Source organism: Ovis canadensis, chromosome 2, assembly GCF_042477335.2.
Source record: "Ovis canadensis isolate MfBH-ARS-UI-01 breed Bighorn chromosome 2, ARS-UI_OviCan_v2, whole genome shotgun sequence".
In the NCBI taxonomy this organism is placed as follows: domain Eukaryota; kingdom Metazoa; phylum Chordata; class Mammalia; order Artiodactyla; family Bovidae; genus Ovis; species Ovis canadensis.
Window position 1 is genome coordinate 60,748,974 of NC_091246.1, and position 16,502 is coordinate 60,765,475.

Genomic DNA, 16,502 nt, shown 5'->3' on the forward strand with positions numbered 1-16,502 from the left:
ACTATCCTCACCTAGCAAGCAATTAACATCTGGGATCAGAAAATGAAATTCCATCCATAGAGCACCTGGGATCCTGAAGTCAGGTTGACAGTCCTTCGAGACTGTTCAATGATTCTTCTGGGAAAAGTTCTCTCCACCCAGGATATACAACTGGAGTATCTTACAGGGTTGCCTAGAGTATAAGGACTCGGGACACACTGAAAATCACCAAAGCTTAAATCTAAAAACATTTCTGTAGGTAAAAGAGGATTGCTCCAGGAAATCAGGGCTCCTTTCCCCCAATCCAGCAAGTAAAGGCCAGGGGTAAGGAGTCTCAGTAAGACTCCCTAAGGCAAAGCATATGTGGAAAATGCTCCAAATAAATATTTGGCATCAATTTTATACAGCTGGAAGGAATAGTTCTCAAAATATCAAGATGTGATATTTCAGGGAAATTCTGAATGCTCCTTTCCGTTCAGCATCATTTTTTTTTTTTAACATAATTGAGATCACATTATAGGTCCTGTTCAGTTTGTTTACTTCATTTAACCTACAGTAATTTTCCATGGCATAGGTATACTATAAGAATATTTCATATTCCCAACATAGGTTTTGTAAAGTATATAATTTTCCTCTATCACTGGAGATTTATGTATTTTTACATTTCCCCATAAATAAAGAGCTGATAAAAACTGGGTTTAAATGTGGATCCAGATCTCTGGTTATTAGCCCAGGATATTTTCCAAGAAGTGAATGATTGATCAAAGAATTTGAGTGTTTTTGAAGACACTGAATGATAGGTTTTAACGCTCTTCCTGCAGTAAGTGCATGCGTTCCTCAATATAGTCTCATAAAACAAATAAAACCAAAACTGATGCACAGGAATTGGTTTTAGCTTATTGAATTTCAGGTTTTCATATTAGCAATTTGTATTCTTATTTCATCTTCTGTGAATACTTCCCTGTAGTTCAGATGGTAAAGAATCTGCATGCAATGCAGGAGACCTGGGTTCAATCCCTGGGTCGGGAAGTTCCACTGGAGAAGGAAATAACAACCCATTCCAGTATTCTCGCCTGGCAAATCCATGGATAGAGGAGACTGGTGGGCTACAGTCCATGGGGTTGCAAAGAGTCAGACACGACTGAAGTGACTTAGCACTAGCACTCATCATTTTACTCTTGGCATCTTAATACTTTTAAAATATATATTAATATAAGGAGTTGAGAGGTAATGGTGAGTAACAACTAAAGGGTACAGAGTTTCTTTCTGGAGTGATGGAAATGTTCTAAAATTGACTGATGTTATACTAAAACCCACTAAACTGGAAACTTTAAATGGGTGAATTGTATGGTATATGAATTATATCTCAAAAAGCTGTTTTTAAAATAATATTAGCAAAAATAACTTCCATATTTCCCTCTTTCAAAATTTGTTGGCAAATTTTCTGAGTCTGTTTTTTGCCTTCTCATATTTGGGAAATACATACTTTGAATTAAATCTATTATCTGTTCCTTAATGAATCTCATTGTTTTTATCTGGAAAATTCCCTTACATGCAAAGACATTCACCAACAAGTTCTTCCAATTTATTTTCATCCTTAATCCATCTGGATTTTTGTGCACATTACAAAGTTATAATTTAATGTTTTCCAAATAGGTACTTATTGAGTAAGTTTATCCCTGTCCCCTCTTCCTTACCATGTTCTGATGGTTGCTATGCAATGGTTTATATATACCAGCATCTATTTCTGGGCTATTACTGTTTTCAGTCTGAGAGTTTAATTATAACTTATAATACTCTCTTAACATTTATCTTTAAAATATGGCTTTATATATAGTATTAGTTGACTTCATTAATCCCTTTCAAAGCATTCTTAGCTATTCTTGCACATTCTTTCCTTCTGGATGAAATTCAGAACCATTTTACCAACCCTTTGAGAATATGACACTGCACTTATACTTGAATGATGGATTAATCTGGGCAGAAGGGACATATTTAAAATATTTACCAGCTAGGAGCAAAAATTTTTTTAATCTACTGAAGTATTTTATTCATCAGGTCCCACACATATCTTAGGTTTGTCTATACATTCTACAGAGCTTCTTGCCATGATCAAAGATAACCTATTCCCCTTACACCTTAAAACAACTTTTTTTTTTTGCTTGAATATGGAAAAACTGGTTTTTGCATGTGTGGCAGTATTTGCTAATGTCTTATTAATTTCAAGTCCAGATTCCTGAGCATTCAACTTGGACTATCATCTGCACTAATGAAAACAGCCTTTTCTTTCCCAATACTTATAACTCATTTCTAGTTTGGCTTTTATTACACTGAAAAATAGTAAATCAATATTCTGATGACAAGCTCTGAGAACTTTAAGCATATATTAAAATTAAATCCTTGACAAGCAGACTTAAAAAGGATACATAAAGCTCTCAAGCTTTCAAGAGCGAGCTGAGGTTAATCAATTGTGCCACACTGTAGAGTCTGTTTCATCTAAAACAAGGCTAAAGATTATGTATACATATAGCTGATTCACTTCATTGTACAGCAGAAACTAATACAACCATTGTAAAGAAATTACACTCCAATTAAATAAATAAAATAAAGTGGGGCTAAAGAGCACCCAGAGTCAGCCTGGTAGCTCAGACAGTAAAGAATCTGCCTACAATGCAGGAAGACCCCAAGTTCGATCCTGGTATCAGGAGGATCCCCTAGAGAAGGGAATGACAACCCACTCCAGTATTCTTGGCTGGAGAATTCCATGGGCAGAGAAGCCTGGTGGGCTACAGTTCATGGGGTCACCAAGAGTCAGACATGACTGAGGGACACTCATGAAGAGCACACAGAAGGGTTTACCAGATCAGGTGAGGAGACATCTGGAGCTGGCACTCAGTACTCGGGAAGGGGCCGGGGGGTGGGGCTGGGGGGGACTTCCCTTTTCCCTCTGGTGTGCTCTCCACATTCAGACCACAAGTAACAACCTGTTAGTATTTATGGTCACTGTTCCTCAGCAGACATAACCTTCCTCAGCAGATATAAGCTAAAGCTAGTGAGGCCCAGAAAGCAACACTGGCTATTAAACTGCATTCTTCTAAAGTTCCCTGTCTAGCTCTTGGCATAAACTGTGTTACACTTTTTACCATGACAATACCCTCTCTCTCAGACATTTCTGCCTAAAGAATAAATTTTTATGTTTTGAATAACTATTCACACAAAACACTTGTTGGTTACAAACTATCAGATCCAACTACTAAATTTAATATTGGGGTGCTTGTAGCTAACCAAAAAAATATTAACTTATGTAGCTAACAAAATAAGACTAACTTGCTGGGAGGGATTGGGGGCAGGAGGAGAAGGGGACGACAGAGGATGAGATGGCTGGATGGCATCACTGACTCAGTGGACGTGAATCTGAGTGAACTCCGGGAGTTGGTGATGGACAGGGAGGCCTGGCGTGCTGCGATTCATGGGGTCACAAAGAATCGGACACGACTGAGTGACTGAACTGAACTGAACTGTGGAGATAAGGCACCAGTTTCTGAATAGCTGATTTTAATGGTGAAATGACTACTTCCAAATGCATTCAGTCACACTCATATTCAAAAGAGTAAAACCCACAGTAACCACACGTGTCACAAAAGTCTTGCATTTACTGATTTATTTTTACCATAATGAGAAATGATTTTTACTTTTCTAAGCCAACTAAAAAAGTTCAGGTCAGTTTACTCTGCTGGTGAAATTAAGTAAAACATGGCTTCTTCCTCCCCTAAATGACTACAAAAACATCCATGTACATTCTTTAAGTAAATTGTATTTGAATGACACAAATATCAACACATGTTTAGAGACAACAGTAGTTGATTTTCAAGGCTGAGTGGTGGCTTACCACGGTCTGAGAAAAGCCTAGGTAATCGCCTGTCAAGGAAGAACCATTTTTTGTTAACCCTATTCTTAACATGAATCTTGATCAGCACTTCATTAACTAGAATACTTCCATTAAAAAACTGCAGTTTCTGTACGTTCAAGGACTTGGGAACACAATTTCTAATAATTCCCTATACAAGACCTTAAATGACAGTAAAAGAAATTAGTGTTTAATAACTGAAATATAGGAATTTATCTTTCCCAAAGAACTTACATTTCTGCTCCTCCTGAATGCAGTATGGGTTTCCTTTTGAAACCATCTTCTTGACTCTTCCAGTTGTTTGTCCCACTAGTATGAATTTCATTTATGTTGAAAAGCATAAAATTAAGAGTTCTAATGGCTATATAATCCCTGTAAAGCTATTAGCAATAGGGTAATATTCAGACACATATAAATAAGTAAACTTTCTAGAAAGAAAAGTTACCAGAGTTTCATAAAAGATGGTGGGTCCACAGTTTTAGTGTGGGGCTTGGGGAAATGGATTCTAAAATCATTGCTTTTATGTCTATGGGGAGGAAAAAAATCCCTCAAAGCTGCCAATTTAAATGTTAATAAGATTTAATCACACTACAATAAAAGCAGTGCTATGAATGATAACTTTAGATATTTATAAACTTTAACTTTCAATTTTCAATTTTGTTAAATTTAAAAATCCATACAATTGAAAGCACATAGGCACAAAGCTAACAACCAATGACTCCAGGTGAAGGTTATATAATGTTCACTGTACCATTACTTTTAAGTTTCCTATAACTTTGCAAATATTCAAAAAAAAAAAAAACCCTGAAAATGTCTATAGTATAGTAGTGAAGACACCACAAAAGAAGAAAACACAAGACATAGACATGAAGTATGTCACCGAAAATCACGAGTTTTAGAGTTTTTTTTTTTTAAAGGCACAACTCACAGATAAAACTTTTCTTCTAAAAGAGAGCATGAGAGAGACACGCGACATGCATTAAAAGAACAAGTTGGTTTAGAAGTCAACAGAGACAGAACGCTATGCATATAATGCCCTCATTGACATCACGTCTTGAATTTTCAATGTGGGTATATTTTTCTTGGTCCAACACTGGCTGCCATGTTAAATCATGCAAACCACAGCAATCCACTGACTTGCATGTTTACAAATGATAGTCTCCCAAAGCGTGAAACTTTCATTCAGGAGGGTTGGTATAACAAATCTCTCTGTAGGATAAAACTTTCCTAACTCTATGGAATAAAATGTTTTCTCAGCTGAATGCCTGAACACTGTGTGATATTATGAACTTCCCATATACTATTTAAGTTGGCTAAGCTTTAACAATAAAGTTCATGAATTTAATTCTTTTTTGACATCTCAGGTAATGATAAAAACTTCCTATGTCCTATTAGATCTTTGGCTGAATGCTATCACCTTAGAAAAAGTGCAAGTTGGTGCTTTTTAAAAAATCTTCATTTACTTTTAGATATGAGATAGCAATAGCAACCACAAATCTGTCTTTTGGTGAAAAGTATATGCTAAAAGAGTAAAAACTATACGCTAAAAATAATATCAATACTGAGACAATCTGTCTCAAACCTAGTGTTCCTCTTTAGGATTCCCAGGCCTTCAAGCACACCAGGTGGTACAACAGCACATCTTTCCCCTCCTCATAGGTTCTGAGAGAGAAGGGAACTTCCAATGCAAGAGCTAAGGACTAACCAGTGGGCAGGTAACTTGAAGAAATAAGAAGTGGGGGAAGCCAGTTCCTTTCAAAGGGTGACAGAAGTGGCAGCTGGATGCAAGAGTCTGGAGCATGGACACAAGCTGATCCAAAGAGCAATATCCTTAATTTCTGGGGATAGTACAGATTGCTGCTTTTTAACACTCATATGACTCTTCACCCTTTCTTAGTTCTACAGGCCAATTACTACCAAACCTAAGAGAACTGAGGCTGTAATATGGGTCACTATGAAAACTAGTTTATATACATCTGGATAGCAGAGTGTGGGGAGACTGGAGGAGGAGGAGAGACATATTTGAAAAAATTGGGTGTTACTCTGTAGACACTATAACAACCCAAGATACTTTAACTTCTTAAGTAACCTAAGATGATTCACAGAATCAACTAAACTAGAAACTGTTTCTTTTTGTCTTTTAAAAACACATATACATTGTTAAAAACAAAAATGAGAAATATTCACATTCAGTCAAGCCCATTTTTTTCAAGTTCCCTGAGATGGCATATATAGATACACAACATAGCTCAAAGTAACAGTAGAAAGTCAATCATTTACAAGATCATTTAGAATAAAGTCAAATTTCTTTTTCAACAAACATAATCTACAAGATAAATTATATCCCGATTGGGTTATTGCTATAAATCTATTCAAATCAGGAAAACCCCTCATATTTAAAGCTCTCCAAGTAATTTTGGCACAAGTCAAATCTTAAAAGAGTTTAAAGTCCCTGAGCTCTTTAAAAGGCTAGCTTGCCTTCAGCCTCTTCCCCAGCTACCTTCCCCTACAATGCCTTACAACCTGCCTCAGTGTCTCATTAACTGTAAGTCCAAGCTTAAGGATACAGCCTTTCTAACTGACCCTGCTCTGCAGAAACCATGTTGCTTCTCTGGCTTGAAGAATCCAGTTGGATTCTGGAGGCGCAAGAATCAAATGGGGGTAGATCTCCTGCCTCCTTATTAATATTTCTAAAACCGCCTACAACATTTAGGGTTTTAACGTCTCCAGGGCTTTATGCCTCAGATGCTCATCCAAACACTGGATGGCAAAGAGGTCAATGTCCGTGTCGAATTTGTTGGCAAACAAGTGGTGCACGTGCAACAGCCAGTTCAAATCACCAGCTCCGAAAACGCACACAGAGCGCACGTGGACGCCGCTGCACGGCGGGTAGGGGGCACCCTTGGAAACGTCTCCTTCAAAGTACTGCCATTTAACAAACCTGGCAATCGCTTGCATGTCAGACATGTCATACTTTTGGCTTAAGGACAATGACCCTGGGACTTCGGGGAGCCTCTGAATAGTGGCCCAGAGATACTCATCTGGACTGTATGTGTCTTTTGCCCACTCCATAAACTTTTGGATATTTTGGTTCTGGAGCACGTACTCCACATACTCCCTACTGACCACGAAATAGGCACTGCCTGAAAACAGAGGTGTTTCAAGAGGTGGATGTATTTTGTCAGTCCCCATGTTTGTCAGCTTTCCATTCACGACTTCATAATGCTTTTTCCACCTTTCTTTCTTATGGGATGGCATTCTCTCCGTTTCTAGGTTGTTCTCGCCCATCAACAGCTTGAGCTTCCTGACAATTTCCAGGTTGGTTTTAATAGGAAAATCCATACCGCAGAGATTTATCAAGTACTTCCAGCCTGCATTCAGCCGGTAGAGGTCCTGCATGCAGTTAAGGTCAGCCTGAACCCGGCTCCAGGACGCATACACCACGCTCTCCAGCTGACTGGCGACAAAGACATTACTGAAGCAGGATGCGATGCCAACAGCTGCAGCCAAAAAGGATTTCTCTGATTTTCTATCCACGTGAATACAATAGAAATTCTGAGGCATATAGATGGCCCTCAGGAGCCTGTCAAGCATTTCAATTTTGTGATGAACCACTATAGAATATGCTATTGGAAATTCCGCCTCTTCTTTACTAAGTGGTTCTATAATATATTTGCGCTTCTTGATGAAAGAAGCACAATCACCAGTCATGTTTATATAGTCATCGTTTGTCCATCGAGTGCGCTTTTTAAATTTCACTGTTAGACTCTCAAGCTTTACCTTTTGGATTTCATCTACATCACCCTGTAGAATTTTGGTGCAATTAACATTGCTACTAGGATTCTCTTCAAACAGCTCCAAATGTCCAAAATTTACAAATTCAGGCTTTTGATGAATTCTTAAAACAGTGAATGTGACCACCGAAAAAGCAAGAAATAAGAAGTAGTATTTAGTGGGATAAGAAAAAAGTTTCCTCCTCCACAACTTCCTCAGCATTTCAACAACTGGGGACTTGGCTTTATTAAGAGTAGTCTTCCAGGCTTCAAGCAGTACTGATTTCCTCTCTGTCGTGGTCTGGAGATTTGTCAGTTTGCATTTATCAAAAGTGCAAAGGCATCTTGAAATGGATGATAGCACTAAGAGAAAAATAGAAACGGTACACACACATATATAAATAGAATCTTTTATGACATCTTCTCATCAGGTTCAAAAACGGTCCTCTTTGCTACGAGGTCAGAAGACAAAAACAAAGTGGGTCAATCCGAGAAAAGTGTTAAAGGATACCCATAATCTCTAGTATTAATGCCAGATTACCTTTTTTAAAAAGTTGAGTACAAGGATATGCTAGAATATCCTATAATCAACACTTTGCCTCTCAGGTATATTGAGGTGCAAAATACAGTTGAAGACCTAAGCTGTAATTACTGAATTCTCCATAGGGCGAGTTTTGGTGTTCACTCTGCAGGGGAGGGAGGGGTTATTGTTGCTCTTTGTTTTCTTTGGCTGTATTGCACAGCATGTGGGATCTCAGATTGAACTGCACCCCCTGAGTGGAAGCACGAAGTCTTAACCATTGGGCCACCAGGGAAGTCTCAGCTGGTGAGTTTTTGATCCTGGGCCAGTGGTAATTAGCACCCCTTGCCTTGAAATTGTTACTAATCAGGGTTTCTCCAGACGCATCCATTAGTGTCCATCAGTTGGCATCAGCAGCCCCAAATATTTGAAGAGTTCAGATCCAATCTACTCTTCATCAACTTAGGAGTGGGGTCCACTGAAGGAGATGTTCAGAAATGACTGTGGATGCTAAGAATCTCTGAAGGAAAAGCAGGTCAACTGGATTTTCAAAGTGGAACAGAAAAGTTCAGGTGAAACCAGGTCAGATTTGAAACTGTTTTGGGTTGATCTCACTTTGTTCAGTTCCATACCAGGCACCACAGGAAGAGAAAATATACATGACCCAAAATAGAGAAACAGCTTTGTATTTCCTGCACTGGTTATAACAGGTTATAATAATTAAGCCTTGCTGAAAAACAACACTCGTATGCAAATTGTAACTTATGAAAGACTCTCTGTATTCAAATTCCAGGAGCCCAACCCACTTTTATTCTGGAAAATGTTTACAAACATACAGATGCTGTTTCATTCTCAAAAGTCAATTTTATTACTTGGCAACTGGTTCTAACAAAGAAAGTCAAATACTATCAACTCTCTCAAAACCAGATTTATAGAGATTTGAAAAATTTTTAACACGAGAATTAGCACTAGAATTTTTAAATGCTTAATTAGGAAATAATCTGTGAATATTGATAATACAAATAAAAATAATCGACCATTATTAGTACAGAATAATATTAACAAAAGTACTTGGACTTTACCATTTAAAATCAAGAAAAGTCAGGATCATTTAGTTCTCGGATTCCAGGTAACATTCTGTGCCCATGTAGAGTGCTTCTCATGCAGTCAGGTTTCTTAAATGTACCAGGCATCCAGTAGTGGTGTTATGTCCCATGAGTCTTTTTAAAAAAAAAAAAAATGTGAAACAAAAAGAAAAATTTTTGAAGAGATACGTACACCCATGTAAGTATACATATACTCTCATAAAGCATACTGGTCTACTAATTTGACATATTCACTTTTTTCTTCAAAATGATGACTACTTGATGTCTCTCTTTTAAAATTTTCTTCTCTCCAGTCTTTTTTTTTTTTTTAAAGTCTATTTGTGGATAAACATTTTAAAGGTTTGAAGACATCCTGCAATTTAGGTTGAACTTTTTAAAAGAAAACTCTGGTAGCACTTCCCAAAATGTGTGCCAAGGAACAGCTTAATAGTCCTATGATTGGAAAAGTCAACATACTCTATGCCTGCTGTGAGAATTTCCAGTGCTCACTGGTCCACTGAAGACAATCCTACAGATGAATTAGCTGCTTATCTCATCTTCTTTCAACTGTCTTGTCTATTACCCCACTCCAAATCTTTAATGGAAAGCAAACATTGAGAGATACTGTTAAAATACTTAAGCATCTTAACCATTAAGACATCCCCAACTATTATGCCCCAACCACTAATGCCAAAGAAGCTAAACGGTTCTATGATGACCTACAAGACCTTCTAGAACTAACACCAAAAAATGATGTCCTTTTCATCATAGGGGACTGGAATGCAAAAGAAGTCAAGAGATACCTGGAGTAACAGGGAAGTTTGGACTTGGAGTACAAAATGAAGCAGGACAAAGACTAAGAGAATTTTGCCAAGAGAATGCAGTGGTCATAGCAAACACCCTCTTACAACAACACAAGAGAAGACTCTACACATGGACATCACCAGATGGTCAATACTGAAATCAGACTGATCATATTCCTTGTAGTCAAAGATGGAGAAGCTCTATACAGTCAGCAAAAACAAGACCAGGAGTGGCCTATAGCTCAGATCATGAACTCCTTATTGTAAAACTCAGACTTTAAATTGAAGAAAGTAGAGAAAACCACTAGGCCATTCAGATATGACTTAAATCAAATCCCTTATGATTACAGAGTAGAAGTGACAAAGAGATTCAAGGGATTAGATCTGATAGACAGCCTGAAGAATTATGGACGGAGGTTCATGACACTGTACAGGAGGTAGTGATCAAAACTATCCACAAGAAAAAGAAATGCAAAAAAGGCAAAATGGTTGTCTGAGGAGGCCTTACAAATAGCTGAGAAAAGAAGTGAAAGGCAAAGGAAAAATGGAAAGATACACCCATCTGAAGGCAGAGTTCCAAAGAATCACAAAGTAAGGAAACTTAAGAAAACCTTCCTAAGTGAACAATGCAAAGAAATAAAGGAAAACAACAGAATAGGAAAGACCAGAGATCTCGTCAAGAAAATTAGAGATACCAAGGAAACATTTCATGCAAAGATGGGCACAATAAAGGACAGAAACAGTATGGACCTAACACAAGCAGAAGATATTAAGAAGATGCAGCAAGAATAAACAGAAGAACTATACAAAAAGAGATCTTAATGATCTGGATAACCATGATGGTGTGATCACTTGCCTAGAGCCAGACATCCTGGAGTGTGAAGTCCAGTGGGCCTTAGAAAGCATCACTACAAACAAAGCTAGCAGGGGTGATGGAATTCCAGTTGAGCTATTTCAAATCCTAAAAGATGATTCTATTAAAGTGATGCACTCAATATGCCACCAAATTTGGAGAACTCAGCATGGCCACAGGACTGGAAAAGGTCAGTTTTCATTCCAATCCCAAAAAGGGGCAATGCCAAAGAATGTTCAAACTACTGCACAATTGCACTCATTTCACATGCTATCGAGGTCACGCTCAAAATCTCCAAGTTAGGCTTCAACAATATATGAACCAAGAACTTCCAGAAGTTCAAGCTGGATTTAGAAAAGGCAGAGGAACTAGAGATCAAATTGCCAACATCTGGGGGATCACAGAAAAAGCAAGAGAATTCCAGGAAAATATCTACTTCTGCTTCATTAACTACGCTTTGACTGTGAGGATCACAACAAATCATGGAAAATTCTTGGAGATGGGAATGCCAAACCAGCTTATCTGCCTCCTAAAATATCTGTATGCAAGTCAAGAAGCAACAGAACCGGACATGGAACAACCAGTTTGACTTCCTTTTACCTCAGATGGTAAAGAATCTGACTGAAATGCAGGAGACCTGGGTTTGATCCCTGGGTCAGGAAGATCCTCTGGAGAAGGGAGTCACAATCTACCCCAGTATTCTTGCCTGGAGAATCCAATGGAGAGAGGAGCCTGGTGGGCTGGAGTTCATGGGGTGGCAAAGAGTCAGTCAGTAATGAGCAATTGACATTACTACTATTACCACAAGGCTGTATATGGTCACCCTGCTTAGTTAACTTCTATGCAGAGTACATCATGAGAAATGCTGGGCTGGATGAAGCACAAGCTGGAATCAAGATTGCCAGCAGAAATATCAAATAACCTCAGATGTGCAGATGACACCACCCTTATGGCAGAAAATGAAGAGGAACTAAAGAACCTCTTGATGAAGGTGAAAGAGGACAGTGAAAAAGCTGGCTTAAAACAACATTCAAAAAACTAAGATCATGGCATCCAGTCCTATCACTTCACGGCAAATAGATGGGAAAACAATGAAAACAGTGAGAGACTATTTTCTTGGGCTCCAAAATCACTGCAGATAGTGACTGCAGCCATGAAATTAAAAGACGCTTGCTCGTTAGAGAAAAGCTATGACCAACCTAGACAGCATGTTAAAAAGCAGAGACATTACTTTGCCAACAAAGGTCCGTCTAGTCAAGGCTATGCTTTTTCCAACAGTCATGTACAGATGTAAGAGTTGGACCATAAAGAAGGCTAAGCTGAAGAACTGACACTTTCAAACTATGGTGTTGGAGAAGACTCTTGAGAGTACTGCAAGGAGATCAAACCAGCCAATCCTAAAGAAAATCAACCCTGAATATTCATTGGAAGGACTGATGCTGAAGCTGAAGCTCCATTACTCTGGCCACCTGATGAGAACTGACTCACCGGAAAAGACCCTGATACTGGAAAAGATAGAGGGCAAAGAAGGGGACAACAGAGGATGAGATGGTTGGATGGCATCACTGACTTGATGGACATGAGTTTGAGTAAGCTCCAGGAGTTGATGATGGACAGGGAAGCCTGGCGTGCTGCAATCCATGGGGTCACAAAGAGTCAGACACAACTGAGCAACTGAACTGAACTCATAGTTCAGGGCTTCCCTGACAGCTCATTGATAAAGAATCCACCTGCAATGCAGGAGACCCCAGTTCAATTCCTGGGTCAGGAAGATCCACTGGAGAAGGGATAGGCTATCCACTCTAGTATTCTTGGGCTTCCCTTGTGGCTCAGCTGGTAAAGAATCCACCTGCAGTGCAGGAGACCTGGGTTCGATCCCTGGGTTGGAAAGATGCCCTGGAGAAGGTACAGGCTACCCACTCCAGTATTCTGACCTAGAGAATTCTGAATAGTCCATGGAGTCACAAAGAGTCAGACATGACTGAGCGACTTTCCCTTTCAAGACGTACTTATTAAACACTAAATGTCAGAACACTGGGGAAAAAGAGTATCGTGTAGGTTTCTGGGGTGGGGGAGTGAAGATAAACCGCATGAAAAAGATTCAGAAGCAGAATGTCTTCATATTTCATAAAAGCCAAACAAAGAAGCCAGATGATAATGGAGCAATGCCTCCAAAGTGCTAAAAGAAATTAAATTCCAGATGAGAATTCTTCAAACTACATGAACTACCATGTAAATTAAGGATAAAATAAAAACATTTTACATATTAAGAGAAAAGCTTCAAAATATTTACCCTTCTCAATCCTTTTTCAGGAAGCTGAAATGAACTTTGATGAGCTCCATCAAAACTATGTTGTAAGCCAAGGAGGACAACATCAGAATTAGAAACTGTATCACAACACCAGAAGGAAAGAAAGGAAATACCAGGATGATAGTAAAGGAACACCTTAGGCTGTGTGTAACAGGCCAATAGACAAACATAGCATATGGCCGTGGGAGAGATGCTGAATGGAAAGAAAATGAGATGGATGGAATAACTGATGGGAATAAGCATACTGAAAGCCCATTTAAACAACTGGCAGAGTTTGGGGCGTGAATCTGTAATAACTATTTTGAAAAGAAAGCAAGCAAAGGGGGATAGGGAGATAATTATTATTGACCCCCAAAGAAATTAGAATTGCACAATGATGAAAAATAATATCACAATGCAGTCCATGGGTTGGCTCAGAAAAGCACCAGTCTTAATAATGTAAACACTGTTTTTCACTTGAGATTCAATAGAACAATATTAGGAGCACAGAGCAATGGGAGAGATGGGTGCTGAAACATAGGGGTTGTGTACTTTACCCAGCATCACATAACTGGCCACAGCTGGGTGTTTAGAATTACACTGCTGTTCCACGCAAAAGCCTCCTTCTAATTTTATTCTTCTCCCAAGTGCTCTTTGTCTTCAACATCTCAAAAACGGTAAGGAGCTAATCAAAAACATAAAGTAGAGGGAAAGGGTACCACTCAGTGCAGGCTTGTTTACACAGTGATAAATAGATAAGGAGAGGCATGTAAGAGAAGTCCAAAACTCACTGAGCATCAAATCCTGATTTCAGCTTGGAATAAGTAAGAAACATTAGAAGATTTCACAATGTAAAAAAAAAAAGTGCTATAATGGCATTTAAAAATTAAAATCTACTAGATATCACTAGCACATGCCTCTGTATTTTAAAATGAATCCAATTCTAAAAGATGATATTCATCTCAATCACACGTTAGTTTAATTTAGAGAACTATCACCATATAAATAAGACAACAAGGACTTCTCTTGCAGTGCAATGGATAAGAATCTGCCTGCCACTGTAGGGGACACGGGTGTTCAATGCCCCGGTCTGGGAAAATTCCACATGCCTCAGGGCAACTAAGCCTGCATGCCGCAACTACTGAAGCCGGTGCTCCACAACGAGAGAAGCCACTGCAATGAGAAGCCCTCACACCACAACAAACAGCAGCCTCTCCTTGCCACAACTAGAGAAAGCCCGCTCACAGCAATGAAGACCTCAGTTCAGTTCAGTTGCTCAGTCTTGTCCGACACTTTGCGACCCCATGGATTGCAGCACGCCAAGCCTCCCTGTCCATCACCTAGAACAGCCAAAAAGAAAATAAACACATGGTTCAGATGTATAAACTAAAAAATAAAGAAGACAATGAAAAAAATGTGTAAAAGAGTGAGCTAAATGTGGCTAGGATATATTCTTAATTTCTTTTTAATAATAAAAAGAAAGGCAAAGCAGGAAGAGGGAGGGAAAGGGGAATAATATATGTTTCACTATAAATTAATATGATATAATATATTCAGAACTTGGAAGCAAAAGGATTTATCATATTTATATGACAATTCACATACATAAATGATCAGAATCTTCTTGTTCAGCCTCTAATTACACCTGTGACTCCTAGACAGAGACGGTGTCCACCAACAGATAATAGATAAAGATGTGGGGGTGTGTTTGTGTATTTCTCAGCCATTAGCAACAACATGGATGGACTTGGATGGCATCATGCTAAGTGAAATAAGTTGAAGACAAATACTGACATCACTTATATGTGGAATCTAAAAAATGCAACAAGCTAGTGAATATAACAAAAAAGAAACTCACAAATACAGACAACAAATAAGTGGTTACCAGTGGGAAGAGAGGATAGCCATCATAGGAGTAAGAATTAAGAGATGCATGCAAGCTCATTCAGTCATGTCTGACTCTCTGCAACCCCATGGACTGTAGCCCACGATGCTCCAGGGGCCCATGGGATTCTCCCCTCAATACTGGAGTGGGTTGCCATTTCCTCCTCCAGGGTATCTTCCCAACCTAGGGATTGAACCCACATTCCTGCAGCTCCCCCTTGACAGGTAGATTTTTTATCACTGAGCCACTTGGGAATCCCCAAGGGATTAAGAAGTACAAACGCTTATGTAAAAAGTAAGCTACAAGGATACACTATACAACACTGGGATATAGCCAATATCTTATAATAACTTTAAATAGAGCATAACCTTTTAAAATTGTGGATCACTATATTGCACACCTGTAACTTATATAATATCACACATCAACTGTATTTCAATTAAAAAATTAAATTAGGGACTTTCCTGGTAGTTCAGTGGCTATGACTCCATGCTCTCAACACTGGGGCGGGGGGGCACTGGGATTCAATCGCTGGTCAGGGAACTAGATCCTGCATGCCGCAACTAAAGATCTTGCATGCCACAACAAAGATTCCTGCATGCCGCAACAAAGATCCTGCATGCCGCAACAAAGATTTCTGCGTGACACAACTAAGACCCAGTGCAGCCAAATACATTTTTTTAAAATATTAAGTTCAAAAAAGTGAGAAAAAATAAAAAGATAATAAGAACTCTGCATTGGTTAGCTTTGTTAACCTTTATGAAGGTTAAAGCTGACAGACCTAACTGTCAACTATAATGGAAGAAAGGAGTAGAATTTTAAAAGGTAAACTCTTTTTTCAACAATTTCCACCAAAGTTAATTCTGGTTTAAGTCCAAATAAAACTATTATAGATAAGAATAATTCTGCCTGTTGCCTATTGTACCATTTTTTTAAGTAGTGGAAATATTTCACAAAAAAGTACACACACACACGTGTGTGTCCACACTAAGTATGTGCACACATCTGTGTGTCTGCATAAGTGCATAGCTGATGGATACGTCAGGGCCCATGACCCATCATCCTTCTGCAGCAGGAAGCTTTCAGTCTAGGCTCAGTCACCCTCGAGCTCCACTGGATACTCCTCTGGAGCTCAATTTTGCAGACGCTCCAAGTCCCACTGTTCTTGAGGTCTCTGGAGGCTGTGACAGGAGCAAAATGCCCACTACTGTGATTGATGCCAAGGTCATGTAAGATCTCAGAGGACTGGGACGCAAGCCAGGGTGCCTAAATGCCACCCCGAAGCATGGCCAAGGGAAGGAGTGGGAAGCAGGCAAGATCCCAAGGCAGAGGACTTGCCAACTGCAGTTCTTTTTGCCCCATGCACCCCCATGCTCTTGAGTCACCTGGGGGCACCTGATCTCTGTC

General features: G+C 39.1%; 1 protein-coding gene across 14 annotated transcripts in view; it reads right to left on the reverse strand.

Moving 5' to 3' along the window:
- Positions 1-3,625: 3,625 nt before the first annotated feature.
- GCNT1 (glucosaminyl (N-acetyl) transferase 1) overlaps positions 3,626-16,502 on the reverse strand; it is a 43,947-nt gene continuing 31,070 nt past the window's right edge. For 5 of the 14 annotated variants that reach the window (XM_069576311.1, XM_069576321.1, XM_069576323.1 and 2 more), the window contains 2 exons: positions 9,262-9,399; positions 3,626-8,022 (listed from right to left, as the gene is read on the reverse strand). In XM_069576311.1, coding sequence (XP_069432412.1) covers positions 6,596-7,882 — 1,287 coding nt within the window. In that variant the 5' untranslated portion in view covers positions 7,883-8,022; positions 9,262-9,399 and the 3' untranslated portion in view covers positions 3,626-6,595. Of the gene's footprint in view, positions 8,023-9,261; positions 9,400-9,741; positions 9,860-13,767; positions 13,896-14,455; positions 14,551-16,502 lie in introns of all 14 variants that reach the window. The other 9 variants (XM_069576324.1, XM_069576312.1, XM_069576313.1 and 6 more) reach the window with 7 other exon arrangements.